Source organism: Cyprinus carpio, chromosome A9, assembly GCF_018340385.1.
Source record: "Cyprinus carpio isolate SPL01 chromosome A9, ASM1834038v1, whole genome shotgun sequence".
Taxonomy (NCBI): domain Eukaryota; kingdom Metazoa; phylum Chordata; class Actinopteri; order Cypriniformes; family Cyprinidae; genus Cyprinus; species Cyprinus carpio.
The window spans coordinates 2,645,223-2,668,496 of NC_056580.1; the positions used below are offsets into that span (position 1 = coordinate 2,645,223).

The 23,274-nt window shown below is 36.2% G+C and overlaps 1 protein-coding gene across 1 annotated transcript in view; it reads right to left on the reverse strand.

Annotated features, from left to right (window-relative positions):
- The window catches only part of LOC109056167 (N-chimaerin), a 47,185-nt gene that overhangs the window by 12,865 nt on the left and 11,046 nt on the right, over positions 1–23,274 (reverse strand). Inside the window, exon 6 of the mRNA XM_042763177.1 lies at positions 19,211–19,496. Within this exon, the coding sequence (XP_042619111.1) occupies positions 19,211–19,496 (286 nt within the window). The remainder of the gene's footprint in view (positions 1–19,210; positions 19,497–23,274) is intronic.

A 23,274-nucleotide genomic window follows, 5' to 3' on the forward strand; every position in this document is an offset into this window, starting at 1 on the left:
AGTGGCCGGAGGTTTCTGAGGACTCATCTTCATCCCCAGAGCAGCGGCCACCATCCCCTGCTCCTTGCCCTCTGCCTTGGCCTTGTGCACCAGAGACTTCTCCTCCTTACGGAGAATATAAGACTCGCGGGACGGCATCTCGCACGCTTGAGGAGCGACTCCACACCAAACACACAGACTAAATAAACTTTACACAACTCTGAGATCTCCTAACAGACTCTTCTACATCTTCTGCCAAAGATCTGAAGATGCAAAAAAAAAGCACAAATGTGAACGTCCAGTTAGTCCAAATAGAGTTTCTCCAGCAAGTCTATGAAGCCCTGAGTGTGTGAAGACCCTGCGTCTGGCTCTCCCTGAGCATCTATATGCAGATGAGATGAGTTGTTGAGTTAATCCCGTCCTGCCTGCGAGCAGCAGATATCTTCTCTGGAGCCCTGCCTCAAAGAGAGAGTGAGGGGGGCAGGCTGGGACGACCCAACCACAGTCACAGCTCCACACACTCCAATCAGCCAATCCCAGCAGAGCTCCAGAGTCTCACCCCGCCCCTTACAGCAACAAATTCCCCAATCCACCGCATGAGTGGGCAGAGCGAGCGAGAGGAGAGAGAGAGAGAGAGAGGGAGGGGGGAAGAGAGAGCCCCGAGAGAGAGAGACTGTGAGAGCAGACCAGATCCCCCAGATCCACCGCATGAGTGGGCAGAGCGAGAGAGAGAGAGAGAGAGAGAGAGAGAGAGAGAGAGAGAGAGAGAGAGAGAGAGAGAGAGTGAGAGAGAGAGAGAGAGCGTAGGGGGAGATAAGGAGTGGGTCGGTAATGAGAGGTGAATGAGTCATGGATCAGCTCTGAGCTCATACTCCTCTAATAAAAGCACAAAGCCACCACACCGATCCACCATAAAAACAACCCACACTGTGTATGAGGACTGCACGATTCGGGGAAAGAAAAAAAAATATAATTAAAATATAATAAAATATTATCAAATAAAAACGACAATATTTATGGTAATATTTATGGATGTCTTCATTCATTTCTTAACATTTAAACATTAAACAACAACAACAATAATAAGTTGTTATTATTGTTATTATTAAATAGAAAGAGTATTTAAGAAAAATATAATAATAATTTATTATACATAATCAAGAAACAAAATAATAAATATTACTATTGTGATATTTCCCTGTAAACTGAAAAAAGTGTATTTAAGAAAAATAATATAACTTATGACTTTAAAATGACAATACTAATAATTATGTACATCTTAACTAATTTTCAAATGTTAAACAATAATAATAATAATTTAAATTATTTTTCATTAAAAAAAACTACTAAATAAGGGCAAAATAAGAAATATTACAATTGTAATATTTCACTGTGACATAGAAAAACAGTATTTAATAAACATAATAATAATGATAATACTTTTATTTTACATTGCAAAATTACAATACAATTTTTTATTAAATGAAATACAATATTTAATATTTAATAAATTTTCAATCATTTAAACATTAAACACCACCACCACCAACAATAATAATAGCAATTATTACTAAATAATATAAACATCACTAAATAAAAACAAAATAGGAAATATTACTATTGGTATATTCAAATATTTAAAGAAAATATAATAATAATAATAATAATAATAATAATAATAATAATAAAAATAATATTATTATTATTATTATTATTATTATTATTATTATCAAATTGCTTATTATTATATTTTCTTTAAATATTAATAATAATAATAATAATAATAATAATAATAATAATAATAATAATAATAATAATTATTATTATTATTATTATTATTATTATTATTACAACAAAAACTGCAAAATTACAATTAAACCAGAGCCTTTGTGATGTGATAAGCCATACTGTGATTTTAGTTATGACAGGGCTCTGTGTAATACCTGACTGTAAATGGTCAGTTGAGTAATTCTGTGGTCAAATATTTTTGTATAATGACGCAAAACTGACCGAAGCCCACAGAAACCAATTTCTTAACTATTTCATAGATGTGCTAGTTTCTCACGCCACAGTTACAAAAGATATGAATTTTACATGATATAAGATTTTCCTTCACACATAATAATAATAAATAATAATAAAAAAACAAACAAAAAAAAAACAACATTCAACTCAGGTCAATATTTCAAGTCCCATGTATTTATTTACTGTTCACTGAAATAGGAAATAGAAAATATTAATAAAACACAGGAAAAAAAGTGGAGTGAATTTCCATATTGGACGTGAGGATTCATCAGGAGCTGAACCTGCTCACTGTGTAATGAAATCAACTTCCTGCTTCATTCACACGCTCACGACTCTCTCCTCTCCATCTCAAGACACACAGACACACAGACACACACACACACACACACACACACACACACACACACACACACACACACACACACACACACACACACACACACACACACACACACACACACACACACTCCAATCTGCCTTCATAAATCACAATGACAGCATCAGCCAAATGACTCTGGATCATTCCCAAAAAGATCAGACAGAGATTATGTCTAAACACTGTCTGTGTTTGTGTGCTATTATTATACTGCACGTTATACACTGATACACTGAAATATTGGCCAAGATGATTAATTGGCTGATATCTGCCTGATATTTCAAAAGGCATCGGTCAACAACTGTGCCTGTCTCAACTCCCCCTTCACTTCTGTCCAGCTGTCAGTGAGAACACAGGTGAGGCACACTTTGTTTACAAATGTTTTGGGGGTGAATTTGAAGTAAATGTTTGTAAAATAAGGTACTGTTCAGCATTTTGGGGTCAGTAAGATTTTTTGTTTGTTTGTTTGTTTTTGACAAAAACTCTCTTTTGCACACTATAAGGTTGCATTTATTTGATAAAAAAATTACAGTAAAAACTGTAAAAATGTGATTTATAATTATACAATTTAAAATAATAGTTTTATATTTTAATATATATTAAACTGTAATTCATTGCTGTGACCAAAGCTGAATTTACAGCATCATTACTCCAATCTTCAGTCACATGATAATCAGAAATAATTCTGATATGCTGATTTGCTGCTCAAGAAATATTTATTATTATTATAAATGTGTTGTGCAGTGGACTTTTGATGAAAATAAAGTTCAAAAGGACAGGATTTATTTAAAATATAAATATTTTGCAATATTATAAATGGCTTTTTATCCAATGTTATGCTGAAAAAAACAAACAAGCAAAAAATTTACTGACCCCAAACTTTACATATACTGTATATATTGGTCTTCCTGCTTTCTAAATATCAACATTGTCCATTTAAAACCCACAGAGGTCCATATTCTATCAAATATCAAAGTCAACTTCTTAGTTAATTTAAGAAGCACATTTTAAGATGTATGTGTTGTACCTCACACACTACTCAAACTGCATTCATATTTTATTAGCTTAGTGATATTTAAGTCAATCAACCTTTTTCAGTCTTGCACTAAACCTTGAAGGTTGATTGACTGAGAACTTTTTCAGTCTTGCACTAAACCTTGAAGGTTGATTGACTGAGAAAGACTTTTATATTTCGCTTTTTAAAAAGATGTGAGTGGCATGTTCAAAACTCTATTTTTCATTAAATGTGCAATGCTGCATGTGTGAAGCACTTCAAATGTGTATTTTAATGTGTAGTTTGCACTGAATGTTAATTATAACCGAACACACTCTTCCTCTGTCTTTCTCTCTTATCTCAGCTGGATTGTTCATCCTCTTCTGACAGCAGTATGTTGGATCCAGACATGCCGACACACACACACACACACACACACACACACACACACACACACACACACACACACAGCGTTTCCCTTTGATCAATACCACAGGACTCGATCCTCTCCAGCGGCAGTGAGCAAAGTGCCCAAATGGAGGGCTGGATGAGAGACCTCCCGCCTGCAGGCTTCCAGATCAATAAACCAAGCGGAGGCAGAGAATATGAAACCGCTGGAGTCGAGATGAAACGCTCAGCGTCAGAGTCTCCAGCTGAAGAACCTGAAGGAAGCCTCACACCCTGACGGCTACCTGTGCCAGGGGGCTTCACACGGCATCACAGCTCTTTCCACATGTACACACTCGCTCTGTGTGGCGGCGGCGCGGCGTTTGAGGACTGTGCTTCCAGAACGCTACAGCATGCTGCGTCTGACCAGTCAGTCTGGCAGGAAGTGGGCTTTCAGTCCCATCCCTAATTGACAAGATTGATCTTCCTGCTTTCTCAAATGTGTCTGGAGCAAAACGCTGGTCATAAAGGGGTGGAGGCGAAGAATGGCTAATTCAAGGCCATTTCCTTTCTTCTCCCAAAACGACACGAGCGAGTCCATCTGTTTGTGCAATCACTCATCCACTCTGACACTCAACACCTGATGGGTTCACAGGAGTTGACGTTCTCTGAGCCAGATTAGCCCAAAGAGACAGAAAAAGCGCACACATGCACAAACTAACACAATCATCGGCTGCTCTTTCATATTGAGGTATAATCACAGTTAAAGGTGATGTCACTATTTTTTATGTTAAAATACTTGTTTACAGTTTATTTGGCTTTACATAAAAGTGAATCCAGTGTTGGTATAACGAACACCGTGAGCTAGTTTGATCAACCAATGGCAGATGGTGTGAAAATTTGGGAAACCTGTTCGAAAACAATTTTATTTATTTATTCGTTGCATTTCTGCTCGATGCCATTTATAGGCACAGAGATGACACACCTTTAACTCCATAAAGCCTACTGTGTCATATTTGATACGCAAAGGCCTGGACATGATCAAATATTTTTTTTTTTTTAGTAAAATCATGTTAAAATATGAGTATCAGCCTTCTGCTGAACATTTATTTGTTCATCTCTCAATCATCATTGTATTGCATCACATGATATGTTTTGAAAAAAATATGTCAGCATGCCTGTCCTCGTGAGTATCCTTGCAAACATCGTTGGCCATGTCTTAAGTGAACACAAACAGTGGAGAAAGACATTGCATGTGTATCAGGATCAGTGTACTGGATCTGTGACTTATGACTTATAGGAACAGCAGTCTAATCCTGCTGTCTGTGTTTTTAATGTTAAAAGACAAAAGACAAGGAAATCCCTCACTTCTCTTGACTGAACAGCTTTTGTAACTTCAACAAGGATTGCTCTTTAATTTATACAGTGAAATATGCATTGTTATTTTACATTTGTTTCCTTTTAAATTTCTGAGCCTGAAAGTTACTATTAAACCCCTGTATCTTTGTATCTTTGCTCTGCTGTAGTTTGATTATTTGTTATTTTCTTTATTTTTATTTGACCATAGTCTTGTTTTCCCTGAACATAGCAGATACTGAACCAAACCGTGAGAAATACACCCCTGAGAGATCCTAAGTTACAACTGATATTTACATGAATTTTAGATCATTTTAAAGTCTGTAATACTGATGTACATTAAAAGCTATCAGAATTTTATCTTGGTTTATGGTCATATAAATACCAGCAACTGCACCATATTAAATATTTTGCTCAGTTTGGGCCTAAAAGCAGAAAAGTGTAGCACAGACATGAATTAATCAGTGTTTAATACCCAAGCAATCTAAGTCAGAACTTCTCAACAATGATCAGAAATAGCCAAGTCTATTTAGAACAAGTAATTTCAATAAATACTCTTTTCTGACTCAAGTGCAGGTTTTGAGCTCTGATATGTACAGTATGATTCATAGTACAATGAACTCTTTAATCTCAAAAAAGCAAGCGGAATTTGCATCGCCATGAAATGTACGATCACCCACTTCTCAGAAACAAAAGCCTCATTTTATCAAACCCGAACCACGCAAAAACTGGAATGAAAATGTTCTGCTTATGTAAAATGTTAAATGCGCTGTTGAGTTTGCATAATAACCGTCAGCTACCTGACCTCATTTCCTGTTCATCCCTCCATCTTCCCCCCCACCGCTCACTCTCTGCTTTTCTAAGCAACATGCAAATGTCAAAGACATCAACATCCCGAGTTTCTGTATTTCAACAGGCTCGCATCATCTAAGCGTCTTCATTCCATCAGTGCCCTGAAACACACACTCTGAGTTTGAGAAAGTTTCTTCTGTTGGAGCTGCAGTGATGTGGGTGGTTATGTTATATAACGTTACATAAGGACGGAGTGATGCATAATCACAGCGCAGCAAGCGCTCAAAGCACCATAAATGATGAATGAGCACAGACCGGAACTGGGAGGCAGGTCTTATACCATCATCATCATCATCATCGTCGTCATCCTCCTCATAACACGCATAACAACAAGACTGATAAAGCTGGTACAAACACAGATACAATGCTACTTTGTTCATACTATTGCTCATATATTCCAGTTTCATTATAGGTTAAGGTCTGTCAATACAATACAAAAAGACTTTGTACTACCTGGTTTTCTTTAAAAAAACTAAATGTAGGTTATGAGGCACTCCCAAATTGAAGTAAAAAGAGACAATTTACCTGCATTAATTCTTCAATTAAAACTTATAATAATACATGTACAACAGATTAAATACATCTTACAAAATAGTGATGGTTTATCACTTAAAACAAATTTTTTCAACACAAAAAAATTTTGTCACACATAAAATCATGTTAACATGCATATTATTTACATTTTGTAGCTATACTATTAAATTAAACACATTTTAACATTTACTTTGAGATTTAGTTGCATTGCTGTTTGAAATCCTTGTACTGAAGCCAGAATATTACACAAAAATATTAAACAACACAAACACAACCTACATCTACAATAATAAAAATTAATATTACTAAACATAAAATTAGAATATTAAACAACACAACTGCTTTCTACATTGATGATAATAAATATTTCTTTAGCAAAACATCATATCAGAATGATTTCTGAAGGATCATGTGACACTGAAGACTGGAGTAATGATGCTGAAAATTCAGCTTTGCATCAAAGGAATAAGTTACATTTTTAATAATATTTCATTATATATATATATATATATATATATTATATTTTACTGTATTTTATATATCACATAACACACAGTGCTTAAAAACACCATAAAAAAACAAAACATCTTATGAACCCAAACATTTGAATGGTTGTGTACATTTAAGGAGGGACCAAAATATACAGTCTTGGGAGTTTTTACTTGGAGCAGTGAGCAGCAACCACCCTAAAAACACCCTAAAAAATCTTCAGAACAGCACCCTGGCTAATATCCAGAACGTCGTGGCAGACAGTTTTGCGCAGACAAGCACAAAAATCTTTTGACTGACTTTTCATACTTCAATTCTGTGCCACAAAGACAAAATAATAACTACAGATTGTGTCAAAATTGAGTTATGGCTTGAAATGGGTTTCTTATACTATGATAAGACAGATGGGCATCCTGTGACAGATGGGTTCGGCTCAGCTGATATCCATAACAAATTAATGATTTGATATCAATTTCTTCAAAACTGAAGTTCCAGTGTTGTCATGGTGACTGTGCAGAACAATGAGAAACGATGACACTGTTGATGTTGTTGTTGATGCTGGGAGCTGTACAGCACTGAAGTGCACACTGCCCTTGAGTTTACAGCCGTTTACTGCAGAACTATGAGACACGAACCCTGCTTCTCTCTCTCTCTCTCCTAACTTTCTCGTTCACTTCCTCTGACTGTCACACAGTGTACTGCTGATCGAATGCGTTACGCAACTCAGCTACATTCCCGTCTCCCCCGCATGACAGGAGAGCAAGGACAGACACACACTTACACAAGAGACTGTGTCGCATGGGCAAGGAAAGTGTTTTTACCCATACCTGTATCACAATGCTTGTTCTGATACATCTGTGATGAGATTTCAGCCTTTTTTAATTGAGACTATATTCAGTCCAACGGATGATCTTTAAAACCTCAAAACTTCTGAAAGAGTCATAGTGGTCTAAAAACCAACTGACTACAGAACAGTTGACATCTGTGCTGAGATTAAAGTGTAGAAACAAAAGCCAGTGAATGGAAATCTGATCACTTAATCACCGTATAGAAGCCCTGATGAGTTTAAGGATGTGCTAAAGAGGTGTGAAGCTTTAGTTTCCACAGTCAGATCAGATATTGTGGGTTAAAGACAATCACTATATAATCACTGTGAAACCTGTAAGTGCAAACTGATGAATCAATTAAAAAAAAGTTCAACCATGCATTTCTTACTTCAGAAAGTCTTATTTTGTAACGCTGCTTGTTTTTTAGTGCAAAATGGTTTTACAAAGCTCTGAAGACAACTGGCCCATCGGAAGAAAATGAAGTGATCGCTCATTTTTCTTAAGAAAACCATGTTAGCAAATAAAATGCACTCATAGTTTCTGAAACTTATATTCACTAAAAACTGACTCAAAATCCATTCAGAAATATTTGAAGACAAGGTTAAAAAAAAGAAAAAAAAACCTAACTATAATTCTGACTTTGTTTCTTTATATCTCACAATTTTATGACAGTTTTAAAAAGTTGCAAAAAAGAGAAACTCATAATTGCAGGAAAAAATCCAAATGTGTTATAAAATTGCAATTGCGTAAAATTAAATAAATAAATAAGATTACGAGAATAAAGTCGTATTATTTTGAGAATAAAGTCAAAATTACCAGAACAAAGTTGCAGGAATATGAAAACAAAGTCATAGAAAAACAACATTAAAGTCGTAAAACTTTTTAGATAATATTTTGAGGAGGGAAAAAATAATTGATATATTCATATATGCCTTTGTTATTTTGACTTAATTCTCAAAATATTAGAAATTTAATCTCAGAATGCTATGACTTCATTTTCATAATTTAGATTTTATTTGTGTAATCTTTTTTGTTTGTTTGTTTTTTTACATGGCACTAAAATGCCATTGTACAATTATAATACATATACTGACAAATTTGAGGAAAAAAACATAAACGTAAATTTTTTAAGTAAATCTGGCCACAATTTATTTCAATTCTCGCTATAAACAAACCATTAACTATGACTTTTGCCTCAATAAACTCTTAATTTGCTGCTTATTAATAGTTAGTAAGGTAGTTGTTAAGTTTAGGTATCGTGTATGATTAGGGATGTAGAACATGGTCGTGTAAAATAAATGTTTTATATGTAATAATAAACAGCCATAATGTTAATAATAGGCATGATAATAAGCAACTAGTTAATAGTGAGAACCGGTCCCTACACTAAAGTGTTACCATAAATTTAAGTGAACTTAAAACATAAGAACATAATCTCTAAACTCTGAGAAATAAGTCAGGTTTGTTGGATAAAGACATTTAATTGCATGACACTGATAAGGTCATCAACAGAATACAGATTTTGAAACTTTTACTGGATGTTAATAACCTCAAACAGGCCAAATAAAAAAAAAAACAACAACCAACAGATGAATCACTCCAGCAGATGCATCTGTCTATTACATCAGCCCACATACATGAGAGCATGCTATTTTTGTAAAATAATCTGAGGTTTGTGCTATACAGATAACGTCAAGTGTGTCGTGTGCATGTTTCCTGCATGGATGAACAGTGCCTTTCCAGACTGCTGAACATCCGCAGTGATTTCTGGAAACTAAAGAACAAAAACAAAGCTTTACTGCCTGAATCATTCACCCTGCTCGCCCCCACAGAAGACACGCACAGCTCCTACATCAGAGCCCTCTTCACTGAAGCAGTGTTTATCTGTGTTAGAGAGGATATCTAAACACACCAGCTTAATATAGAGCCTCGCTCCTGAGTCATAACTCAGAGACGCACAATGGAAAAAAACGTCTGCGCTAATATTTACTGCTGTGCGCGATGAGGGAGAAGAGGAAAAGATATTAATCAAACAGATTAATACAGCTACAAGTGTAACAGATAAACGGATATTCACACTCACATTCAAGGGAATTTCACAAGTGTATGTGACGTCACCAGCACAACATTTCACCAGAGACTATGGCTATGACATACACAGTTGATTTGCTATCACAGTGCGGCAGTAATGCCAAAAATAATCATCATGAAGAGATATCCACACTCACAGACCTCATTTTGCACACAGAACCTCAGACCACCAAATAATTTTAAGCAATATTATACGTCATACTGCTAATTAGTAGATCCCTGGACTATATAAAATGTATTGTGTACAGGGCAATGTATTGCAAACAAGCTAGTATTATTTACAGTGACCCAAAATGAACTTCAAGTCACACTTTAAGCAAAAAGATTTACAAAATTATGCTTTACAGCCTGGTCCCTATAATCGTGATATGAAATTTTAATTTTATCTCTAATAACAATAGCTATGTAAAATAACTTTAATAAAATGGATTAAAAATGTTTTTTGAAGTAAACATGCAAATGTGGCATTAAATTATTGCAATATTTACTTAAAATCTTAGGGGGTACTTAATTAATGCTAAAGGGGTTCTGCTGACAAAAAAGTTTGAAAACACGATTTAAAGGAATATTTCACACAAAAAATGAAAATTTGCCATTCACTGAAGAAAGCATTATTATGGATTATGGACAGAAGTGACAGTTCATCTTGATGGATTTGTTTCTTACAAACTCACAGCTTTTCTCTTCACCAGACATTCATTTATGGACTGGTGTAGATTACTGTTGGATCATTGTGATGTTTTTATCAACTGCTTGGACTCTCATTCTGACGGCACCCATTCACTGCAGAGCAAGAGATGTAATGCCACATTTCTCCAAATTATTTATAATGAAGAAACAAACTCATACTGAGCCCTGGGCCATCAGAGATGTGGATATTTATCAAATTGTCAGTTTTGGCTGAAAAAACCCTATAGATGTTAAAACAATAAAAATACTGTTTAAAAATAACAAAAATTGTTACTAATTTACAGTGGTCAAATTTTATAGAATCATGCTAATAGTTAACTATAGGTGGTTGCTAGAGTGTTGCTATGCGGTTGCTATGGTACCTAGGGTGGTTGCTGGGGTGTTGCTATGAGGTTGCTAGGGTACTTGGGGTGGATGCTAAGATGTTGCTAGGCATACCCGGGTGGTTGCTAAGGTGTTGCTATGCAGTTGTTAGGGTACCTGGGGAGGTTGCTAGGGTGTTGCTATAGTTAATGTGATTCTCCACACCTGTGGTTCCTGTGTGAATTTGAGGTGAACTGACTTCATACATCCATTAAAAATGACCAAAACACCAGCTGATCCAAAGACACTGAGCATTTATTTTTTTAAATAAAAGGGGTCATATGATGCGATTTCAGTATTTCCTTTCTCTTTGGAGTGTTACAAGCTCTTGGTGAAAAAAGAAGATCTGTAAAGTTGCAAAGACTAAAGTCTCAAACCCAAAGAGATATTCTTTATAAAAGTTAAGGGTCAACCACACCCCCCTAAAACGGCTCGTTCTAACACGACCCCACATCTCTACGTCACTATGTGGGAAGATTTGCATAACGCGCCCAAATGTTCACGCAAAGAAAGAAGGCGTCACTTTTATTCTCTCTGTTGCCACCGGTGCTATGTTGTGGAGACGCTGTGTGTTTCTTTGAAGTGAAACTTTGTTTGGTCTTCCAAAAGAGGACATGACTAGAAATCTCCAGAACAGTTCAATTTCAACACTGTTCCAGAACAGTCCAACCCAAATATTCAGATGTGTGCAGCACATTTTATGGAGGATGAGGACTGTTTCCTGAACCAGCAGCCTGCAATGTGTCTGTGGCACAACGGCTGTTTCTATAAAGTTGGGCAGTTCAAACTTTGCAAGGACAGTCTGCCGCTTCTGACTCACAGCCTGTAGGTACGTTTTTTATATTTAAATAACTTGTCAATGATGATTCAAACGCGAGTTTTGAGCAGTAGAGTAGGCTTGTTGTTTGTTGTTTCTCAGATCACAAATGCAGACATAAAAACACAGTATAAGTCATTGTAATCAGTAATTATGTCCCCACTGGATGCAACAAATGTCTCGTTTATAATGGGTTTTATTTGTTTTGTCTTGTCTAGTGATGTCCGGATCGCGAACGAATCTTTCTATTTAACCAGATCTTCTTGGTGAACCAGTTGAACCAGTTCACCAAATCTATCTGAATCATTTGAAACGGTTCGCATCTCCAGTACGCACTAATCAACAAATAACTTAAGTTAATCAGTTCATAAACGTGCCTTACACTCCCTCTGACGCGAAATAAACCAATATCCCGAGTTATTGAGTTACTCCTAACAGTACATTGACTGAACTGCTAAAAGAGAACCGATGATGGGATATGCACGAGCAGAGCAGCTGGACTGAGTCTCGTGCTGCTGGCCTGGAAGACGGCATAGTATGTTAAGGGCGTAACATTTCCGTCACACGCTTGAGCATTCGGCCAATCACAATACACTGAATAGCTGGCTTTGTAAAAATCGACGGTTTCAGAAAGGTGGGGCATAGAGGAGAAACTATAATGTACATTATATGGAAAATAATGTGTTTTTTTTTAACCTTAAACCGCATAAACACATTGCATTACACCAAATACACAAAATAATGTTCTTTTTAGCAGCATCATATGACAACTTTAAGTTAGTTCCGAGAATAGCTTAAGCAGCACTTCAACACAGATGCCACTTTCACAAATTTAGCTTAAGTGTCCGCATATCTTTTGAGGTCAGGGTTGATGAGCAGTGACACAGAGGTGTGTTGGTTCTTTTTTAACCATGTGATAATCTTTTAACAGGCCTAATGAGGGTGAATAGAGGAAGACTACTCGATACTGCCAAGAAACACAAAAGCAAGCAGCCGTCACACAACCTGCTCTCGGTCACTCGACACAGATTCCTCTCCAGACTGAATGCTCTGTCTCTGTCTTATGTTCAGAATCTTATTGTCCTTTAAACAAGCAGTCTCTCTCTCTCTTCAATGTGACCGTTACACTGCCGAACAAAAACAAAGCAGCAGATTGGTCAAATTCAAACATTCTCAGCCAATCATAAGGAACTGCAATGGCTTTGTATGTCTACCCTGACTGAACAAATGTGTGACAATAACAATGCCAACTTCCATCCATTATTGTGTGGTTAGGATCCCGCCCAAAAATAGTGAGGTAATAAAGCAGAAGTAGGAGCTCTGTCAATTATTAGCCAATCAAAACAGATGTAATTTACATATAGAAGTCTTAAAGGTACACATAGAGCTGAACACATAGTCTTTTCAAGCATATTCCATCTGATATCACGCATAAAAACACACACACACTCGAAAGTTTCTTTCTCTCTTAGATGTTAAGATAAAAATGTCTTTGCACAGTGTTGCCACCTAAACGTGCTTGTGCGAGCTGAGCATACGGTGTATTCATGGGTAGAAAATTCTGGATGTGCGCAAACTATGCTGATGATGAAACCTATGCCACACGCACACATACTGTAGCACTGATGTTAAATGGGTAAAAACTTAATTTTAGCCACACATTACATGTATTTACTGTAGTAAATTAACAGTAATTGGTGCATAATTACATGCAATTAACACTAAACAAATCCAAATCCTAACCTTAAAGTAAGTACATGTTCTTAATTAATAATACTTACTTAGTACTTAAATATATAACACCATAACAAGGACACCTTAAAATAAATTGTAACCAAACTCTTTTGGTCCAAAGGACCAGAAAGAGCATGGAAAAGAGCTATTAAAAAACAAACAACAACAAAAACATATAGATACTATGGCTTTTAAAACAGCATGCAATTCAGCCTAATTCTCTAAAAATTTAATATTTTTTAATAATTAGCCAATGAATAGAAACACTGCTTAAGAAAGGGCAACAGAATAACCACATCTTACATACAGTAAGTGCTCATGAAACACACTCTAAATGTCCTACAGCAACAGACACAATGTCTCTCTTTACTGCCGCAGGTAAAATCTTACACAGCACTCACTGGAACAAACATCAGCTGATATGGAAACACTTTCAGAATGAACTAAAATCAAGTAATAAAACTTCTCATCCTGGGACTGATATTAAAGGTCAAGGGTCAAAGCCAGCACTGGACACAGAACGGTTGATTGAGTGATTTTTTTCTCCCCAATATCTGTTCTCATATTGTTGATCATACCGACCTGATCTGACAACAACAGGATATGACTGTCTGTTACCGTAACACACTGCAGTTCTGCTGAAGACAGCATATCTGTTCAACACAGACCTGAGATCAACAGAACATCACATATCAGATTAATATACGGATATTGCCATCATAATATTTATGCTCTTGCCTTTTCCAGCCATTGTTTGTGAACAGACTGAGCATCAGTGAGGACTCTGGCAGAGCAGACCAGCGGTGAGCTGCTGTGAGTAATTACTGCACGTTTAAATCATTCCTGATTGTCTGATTACGTGCATGAATTAATGCAGAGATAAATTCAGTCTGTGCATCTGTCAGCTGCTCTTCATTAACTCAAGACCAATCACAGCTGAACAGCAGAACAAATCACCCACACACCTACTTAAAGGGACAGCTCACCCAAAAATATATAATCATTTACTCACCCTCATGACGTTCCAAACCTGTATTTCAGAATAAAGTTAAACAGAAAAGAAGGTATTGTGAAGAATCTGGGTAACGGTTTCAGTTCCCACTATATGGTCCAAAAATACAATGGAAGTCAAAGGGAACATAAACTATTTGTTTACCAACATTCTTCAAAATTTCTGCTTTTGTGTTTTGCAGATGAAAGTTAGTCATACACGTTTGGAATGACATGAGGATCACAGCATTTTCATTGTTGGGTGAACTAGCCATTTAAAGCTGCTGAGAATGAATGATTGTTTTCAAACTGGTTCTCCAAATTCAGTTTTTGGTCACATCACCTTTAAGTACAGATTTATTTTAACATTATGTAAACATTAACATTTGGCTATTTGGCCATATGGACTGTGAGAGATGACAAAAAAGGGCAGTTGATGAAGAATGGGATCAGGAAATATTGTGAGCCGGATGTAAGCTTGAGCACAAACAGCTTTCAAAGGGCTTTTAAGTCGAACATGATCGGTCAGGCCACCATAATCACCCATTCATCCTGGCCAGAGTGTGCAGTTATCCTCTCCATTACACTTGTCACAGTGGGGAATCTGAAATCTTTGAGGGTTTAGTGTCCTGCTGAAAACTGAAGTGACAATGAATCAGGTCTTTATCTGAAAGCTCACAGCACTATATGTGATGTCCTGTCATGACAGCAGCTCTTCCATCACTCACATCCAAGTCAAAGCAACACAAAGTAAACATCCTCTACATGTCTTCAGCATTATGTACAGAATCACAAAGGTTTCCCCTAAAAGAGAAAGTGGCCTAATGGTTATAGAGTCGGAGAGTCGTAACCCGAATGTTGCGGGTTTGAGTCTCAGGTCCAACAGGGATTGTCAGTGGAAGGAGTGAAAAACCAGTGCTCTCTTCCACCCTCGATACCACGACTGAGGTGCTCTTGAGCAAGGCACTGAACCCCCAACTGCTTCCCGGGCGCCGCAGCATAAATGGCTGCCCACTGCTCCGGGTGTGTGTTCACGGTGTGTGTGTGTTTACTGCTGTGTGTGTGCACTTGGATGGGTTAAATGCAGAGCACTAATTCAGAGTATGGGTCACCAAACTTGGCCACACGTCACTTCACTTAATGTTTTTTTAACAATTCATTTAGATGACTCATTTCTAAGAACAAGTAAATAATAATAATAATCATAATAATAATACAGTAAAACGGTATATTCATTTATACGACAATCCTTTCTGGTTCTCGAATCCGACTGGCTGAGAGGAGTGCGATATTCTAGTGATAACAGAACTTTGTATCATTCCGCTTGCAGTAGGTCTATTTCTCACAGCGAGTGTCATGGCAGACGCTCAAATCCACTATGATTTTATAAATGATACTGTTTTTGTGTCACAGAATTTAGTTTTAAGAGTTTTTAGGCGAATACAGTATGTAGTTGTTTAGAATTCAAATATGCAGTTTGTTAATAAAGACAGGGTCTATTTGTGAGTTTGCTTAGACTTTTTCGGAGATGTGAGCTTGAGGGCGTCAGCAGCTGTTCAGCGTTCATGAACCCGCAGAGAGCAGCCTCACCTCGGCCAGATCTCTGGAATTTGCCACTGGCTCTGATGTCGCTATAGTTGTTAAACATGAGATATAATTTGTTTTGGGTAAATTTTACGGGCAGTCTTTGCTCTCATTAGTCAATTATTTGTTCCACAGTTTTTATAGTTTTGGCTGAGGGCAAAATCTCATCACGTTAAATTTTGTATAACTTTAATGCTGTATATCAGAGTGCTGTTTTTGTACTTTTGACTAAATCGCCTAGCAACTTTTATGATGACTGTTGTTGTTGATTAAATATTATTATTCAATAAATTATTAGTTTTATTGTTCTGCCATTAGATGAGAGAAAAACAAGAGACTGTTTATCAGCAGTAAAGACTTTTATATTGAAAGAGACAGAAACAAGGTTGTAAACAAGTAAGATATTTTTACTTTCAACAACAGCTTGTAAGACGCAGTTAACGAATCCAGTGAGCAGCGCTGTCCTCAGACGTCACCCTTAACAGATGAAAGGACAGTACGACAAAGATATCGCTTTCCTCAGCGGACATTCAAACTAATGTTTTACTTATGAGATTGAGCTGAAGAATGAATGCTGCATCACATGCAGGTAATCACACTCGCTCAGTCAATCTCTCTCTCATAATGCTTTACATAATACAGTGAGCTTTTAATACAGTAATAAAATAAGCTTTTAATGAAGCAACTCCTTTGTTACTAATTCTAAAGTGACGTTTTCTAATTAGTAACGGAGGCTTGAGCTCAGCTGTTAAACTGTCAAACTGAGATTTGAATCTGTGGTGGAAAGAAGTATACTCTGTTGTTGTCTTTTTTATCTACACAGTTCCGCCACTGAACTGTTGTATAAACACAATATCACACTCGTAGCCATGCAATATGGCTGTATATCAGCATGCTGCAATTACCTACAGCACTTGGCCTGAATCTCAGCTGTGCCAATATAAAGCCATATCGCACTGCTACTCATGTGATATTGCTCAAATATGATTGCAATATTGTGAAATATTATTACAATTTAAAACAACTGTTTTCTATTTGAATACATTTTAAAATGTCATTTATTCCTGCGACGCAAGAGTCACATGATCCTTCTGAAATCATTCTAATATGCTGATTGAAACATTTCTCATTGTGATCAATGTTGAAAAAATATTTTTTTTTCAGGATTCTTTGATGAACAGAGTTCAAAAGAAGCGGTTTTATTTGAAATAGAAATCTTTTGTAACAATGTAAGTCTTTAATGTCACTTTTGATCAATTTAACAGTAGTGTACACAATTTTAAATAGGCCTTAAAGGTGCTGTATGTAAGATTTTGACTCTACTAAAGCATAAAAATGCCATAATATGTTTGCAGATATTTAAGAAACATGCTAAGTTAACATACTTGTTTAACTGAAAAACAATGCTAAAGTCAGTTATTCTCCTTTGAAAATGTGCGTTCCGGGCCAGAATGTCGGACTCTGTTTTGGTTTGTGAAACCCGCCCACCAGAGTATGTGAGCGGAGTGGAGTGGGAGCGGAGCACGGAGCAGAGAGGTGTGATTTTGATTGGAGCGAGGAGCAGATTTTTTTAGAAGCCGGAGCATCGTGATTTTCACTCTCTCCAAGAGCGATCCACTGCCGCTCCATCACGAGTACAATTCATGCCAACGGCCCGTAATATAGCTGCATATTTAGCAAGAATTCACATGTTAAACATATTTAGCTATAGCTTGATACAGATGGATCTCTCAAATCAGAAGGTTATAATGACGGGAATAGATGAGCGGGAAGTTATTGGCTAGTTCTCAAGGAGCTTGTCTGTTTCTTTTACTGAATATTCTTGGGTTCAATCATGATTTAAACAGGTACAGCACATTCACACGCAATCGCTTTCGCAATAATGCATTCAAACAAATTGAATCTACTGTCTCTGATTTTGAATGAGCAGAAATCTGTTAGAAATGCATCGATCTGTAGATAAAATAACTGACGAAAATGTAGTTATTTTCATCACAAACAAAATTTGCACAGCAGAAAGCAGCAATTATACCTTTTAATGCTGACAAACATGTTATTAGTTTGGGTTTGGTAGGAAAAAAAGTTTGTACACAATAGCCTAAGCCACTTTGAAACTCTCCTGTTATTTTATTTCTTTTATTTTTTACTTTTATATAGACTAAGTTATGAACATAACATTTCAAACATACAGAAATACTTTAGCCACAGAGCAAAGGCGGAGCGGTGTTTCTGATATCAGTGAGTGCGGAGTGGAGTGGGAAATTGTGAACCCGGAGCGGAGTGATTATTAAATGCTCTGAGCGCGGAGGGGAAACTGTTGCCGCCCACTGACAGTTTACCCAATTGCATTTCGGCACCTCGGGTTGCCAGTTGGCAGAAAACACAGCGTATTTCATTTCATTCATCGTCAAGTGTGCTCATATCTGTTTGTGTCATCAATCTGGCAACCTGTGGTGCATCAAGTCTGAGGAGGAGGGGCTTGGTGAAAAAAACCCTCTCCAATATTTTGAATTTGGACTGCAATACCCAGTTCACTCGGTGTCAATCCTACATACAGCACCTTTAAGTATACGTTAAATATAAACTATAACATTGTCCACTTAAATTAACTACTAATTATTAGTAGTTAATTAATACACTGAAGTGTAGTTAACTATTATTTTAAATGGACAGCTTAGCCTGAGTATAGCTGCACCAATTAAATATTGCTGCTGTCATTTAGCATAACAGAGTTTTTAGGCCATAGAGTTACAAAAACAAAGCAAATGAAGTCAAGAGGAGAGCAAAACCAGAAACCACAAGAAAATGGCATCTAAAAAAAATACCATTTTGTTTATGTTCTTTCCCTGCCTACGTTCTGAAAACAACAAAAAGTAAACTAGGAATTAAATTCGGAGGCAGTGTGGTGCACAAGACCATGACGGCGATGAGGGATCATATTCCACAGTAGATTCTGTAACTGAACTCTTCACCCCGTCACACACATGGCTAAAGCTGAGGTCATCTGAGGCCAAAACTCATGAACTCTCATCACAGTTGACTCTCATTACACAGACTGCAGTCTGCTGAAGAGCAGACAAACACACAGAGGCATGCTGGGTAACTGCATTCCAGTATCTCACCCTCTCCTCCAGGCCGGTCTCTTCAGGTGAGTCCTTCCCATCGGGCATGTCTCTGCAGACGGGCAGGGCTTTCTTCAGCGCAGGCTCACGGTTCAGGGTGGTGTAGCCCACGTGCTCGTAGATGGGGTTGATGGTCATCTTAGATATGTATTCGGCGGCTTTGGTCTCGATGTACAGCGTGATCAGGCCGTCTGTTACCAGGTCGTGGATGGACTCGAAGCGCTTCTCCCCCACGAAATGCTTCCCATCGTAAAACAGACGGAAGTTTCGGGTCTGATTCCCAAAGCTGAGGAAGAGACAGAGAGAATGAGTGTGCGCTGGACTCGAGTGCTGTAACACACAGCTGTGAGACACACACACATACTGTAAATCTCTGGATACGTCAACTTCCTGTACTTTGGTTTGTAGTAGTAATGAGGCTGGAGAGTGAAGAGCTCATATGTTGATCAATATGAAGACCCGATACTCTTCCTCCTCACACTCACACAGTTCATAGCCTAGTTGACCCTATACACACATTAACATCTAATCTACATGGTTATCATCGGATTTTGAACCTTTTGACTTATTTTGTGTCTATCTAGGCTTTTGCACCATAAACAACGACATTTAATACCCACTCTTCAATATTAATTGTTCTTCCACCCACTGGGCTGTTTTAGAAACATCTGTTTATAATAACATGACCTACGTTATTAGTGGCCAATATTTGAAAGTTTAGAAGTCAATCATTAGGGCGAACCAAAATGGCTGGGGGTTTGGCTGTTTAGTTTGTCCCATGCAAACCTACTTGTTTCTTCAATGATGGTAATTCAAGGTTTATATAGATATATATATGTAGATATATTGGGTCAAAAACTAGAATGTTTATATATATATATATATATATATATATATATATATATATATATATATACATTCTAGTTTTTGACCCCATATATCTACAGCATATAATAATATTATTTACATTTAGATTTTTACAGTAAATGCACATTTTAAAGAAATAAGAAATATATTGCAATAGCAATGTTGTAATAAAAATAAAATATTTACATCTGCTTTTCTTCATTTTCAAAATTTTAAAATCAAACTTTTATATATCCAAATAAAATCGGCTTACTGCAATAGTCATATGGCTGTTTATTAAATAAATATATATATCTGTCCATTTCAGAGTGAAGCACAGCACATTTACACACGTATAGCTCATGATACAGTGCTTTTCAATGCTCACAGCAGCTTGGTTGACAGTAAATGAACCAAGCTGCTCTGAGATTCTGAGAAAAAAATAAATAAAAAAACCCCCGCTGTATCATGAGCTGTGCACGTCTAAATGAACACAGTGCTGTGCTTCACACTGAAATAACATATCTGGCTAGCAAACCACCAAATTAAAAACTTGAAATTAAGATGTAAATATTTGTATTATAATTTTACTGTAAGATAAAATTATTTATTACTTCTACTTAAATCTTCCTTTTTTAGTAATAGTAGAATAACAATATATTTTTAATTTTTTTATTATTATATATATAATTAATAATCACAAAAAGAAAAATCATATTGAGTGGGTCAAAAACAGTGGGAATGTGGCCTATGAAAACTCAAGTGGAATGACTTTTTCTTGACTTCACTTTGGTCTTGTAAGGAGTACAGCATACACATTTAATTTTTTTTGTTTGTTTTTCTCAAATCACACTCACACAATATATATACATATATATATATATATATATATATATATATATATATATATATATATATATATATATATATATATATATATATATATATATATATATATATATATAATATGACAGTGTAAAAAGTACTTTTTCAGATTCTTAAAATTTGTTTCATATTCTATTTCCCAACTAAATCCTTAATCCAAATATAGCTTTTTAAGTCATCTGCTGAAAATATCTTTCTTTTTTTATTTCATAATATACAATAGAAAAACTAAATATTGCCTTGTTGCTTTTCTTCCCAATATCATGAAGCCCTAGTAATCTTGCAAACTAAATTAATTTACATATTAGGTGATTGGTGAATTAAAATCTTCACTGAGATGAGAATGGTTATGCTAAAATCCTTCTCAGGATACTAGAGATCTCATTGTGGAGAACCAAGTTGCTGAATACTGAATAGAAGTTGATGTGTAGTTGTGGGTGGTCATATGTTAATATTTGACATCACGACCATGTTGATTTTTGAATAGAAAATCACAATAAATTACTGACCAACAGTGATTTTCAGGGATGCAAACTTCTCACTTTCTGCCAATATTCACTGTTTGAGATGAAAATATGTAATGCATTTTCAAAGATTTATAATATAATTCACAATTGTGAATGTAAACAGAGTGGAAGCACACTTTTATCAAGCATTAGACAAAGACTGAATGTCCATACAGTGAATAAAGTGAATGAATGTGTTTACTTGATAAATTCACTTAACATTGGTTTTAGAAAATGAATATTTGTTTTTTTTTTTATTTCAGTTTATATATTTGTATCAAACAGTACTAGAAAACAGCAGCTTGATCCCTGAATCTCTAAGACAATCTATTATAACCTGATCAGAGATGGTAATGTTGTTATGTGTCACTGGAAATCACAGACCTGAGCTGCTGAGGTTTTATAATTCATGTGTTTGATTATGATCCCACAGAGACACACACCCAAAATCAGATGCAGACGGATCTGCAAACACTTACAAATACACACAACAAGGAGTTCATATTAGAAACAGCAGCATGCACGCACGCACAAGCACGCACGCACACACACGCACAGATACACAAACACATGCACAAAGGCTAATGTCATTAAAGACCGATGGCAATAAAGCTCTTAGATGTTAAAGCTTTTGCGCACAGGACACAACAGATGCTTTCTCTGAGGAATAACATGCCTGAGGATGAGCACACAAGAGTGGCTAAGAAATACACACACACACACACACACACACACACACACACACACACACACACACAGAATTCGAACTAGAAAGTCAGCACGTGCAGTCTGTAGCAGTGTGTGGCCAACCGTCTGCTCAAGCGAGCAGATTAAAGGGATTATCTTGAGACTTTTTGTGTCTCGGGCACACACACACACACACCTGAATCTCAACACAAGTCCTCTATCATAGTTTTTACAATACAGATTTCAATAACATTAACATACACTACCAGTTAAAATTGTTGAAAGGAGTCTGTTAAGCTCATCAAGGTTGCATTTATTTGATTTGTTTGAAAAATACAGTAAACATAATAATATTGTGAAACATTATTGCAATTTAAAATATTTATTTTCTATTTTAATATATTTTAAAATTGAACTTATTAATGTGATGTCAAAGCTGAATTTTCAGCATCATTCCTCCAGTCTTCAGTGTAACATGATCCTTCAGAAATCATTCTTATTGGCTGATTTGATGCTCAAGAAATATTTCTGATTATCATCAATGTTGAAAACCGTTGTGCTGCTTAATATGTTTATAAAAGCTGCAATCAAAAGAACAGTGTTTATTTAAAATATAAATATTTTGTAACATTATACATGGCCTTACTATCAATTTTATGTGTATCACCCACATTTACACATTACCAATATTTAGCCTGCTAAAAGTGTGCAGAGTTTAACAATCATAACAAAGGTTGTTTATACAGAGTATTAATGAAATATAAGTAAATCAGCTTGTTATATTCTAAGGATTCTTAATGTAGGAAACCTTGACCAATATTATACAAAAATGTAAAATAATGGCCTTTAAAAAACATTAGTGATAACTATGAATAGCAAAAACCAAAGTAAACACATATCATGGGAATACGATTAGAAGACCTCAGTCTCTTCAAGGACAGACTTCATTCTGGACACAAAATAATGCTGAACGGATTTGTGAGAAACCCACAGCATATTTCTCAAAGTCATATGCCCTTCAGAAATGTCCACTGGTCTGCTCCACATCCAAACACATCTCTGCTAATACATGTCCGGACTGATGATACATCTACACTGAACACACATCAGCCAGAGCTAAAAGAAGCCAAACACACAAGG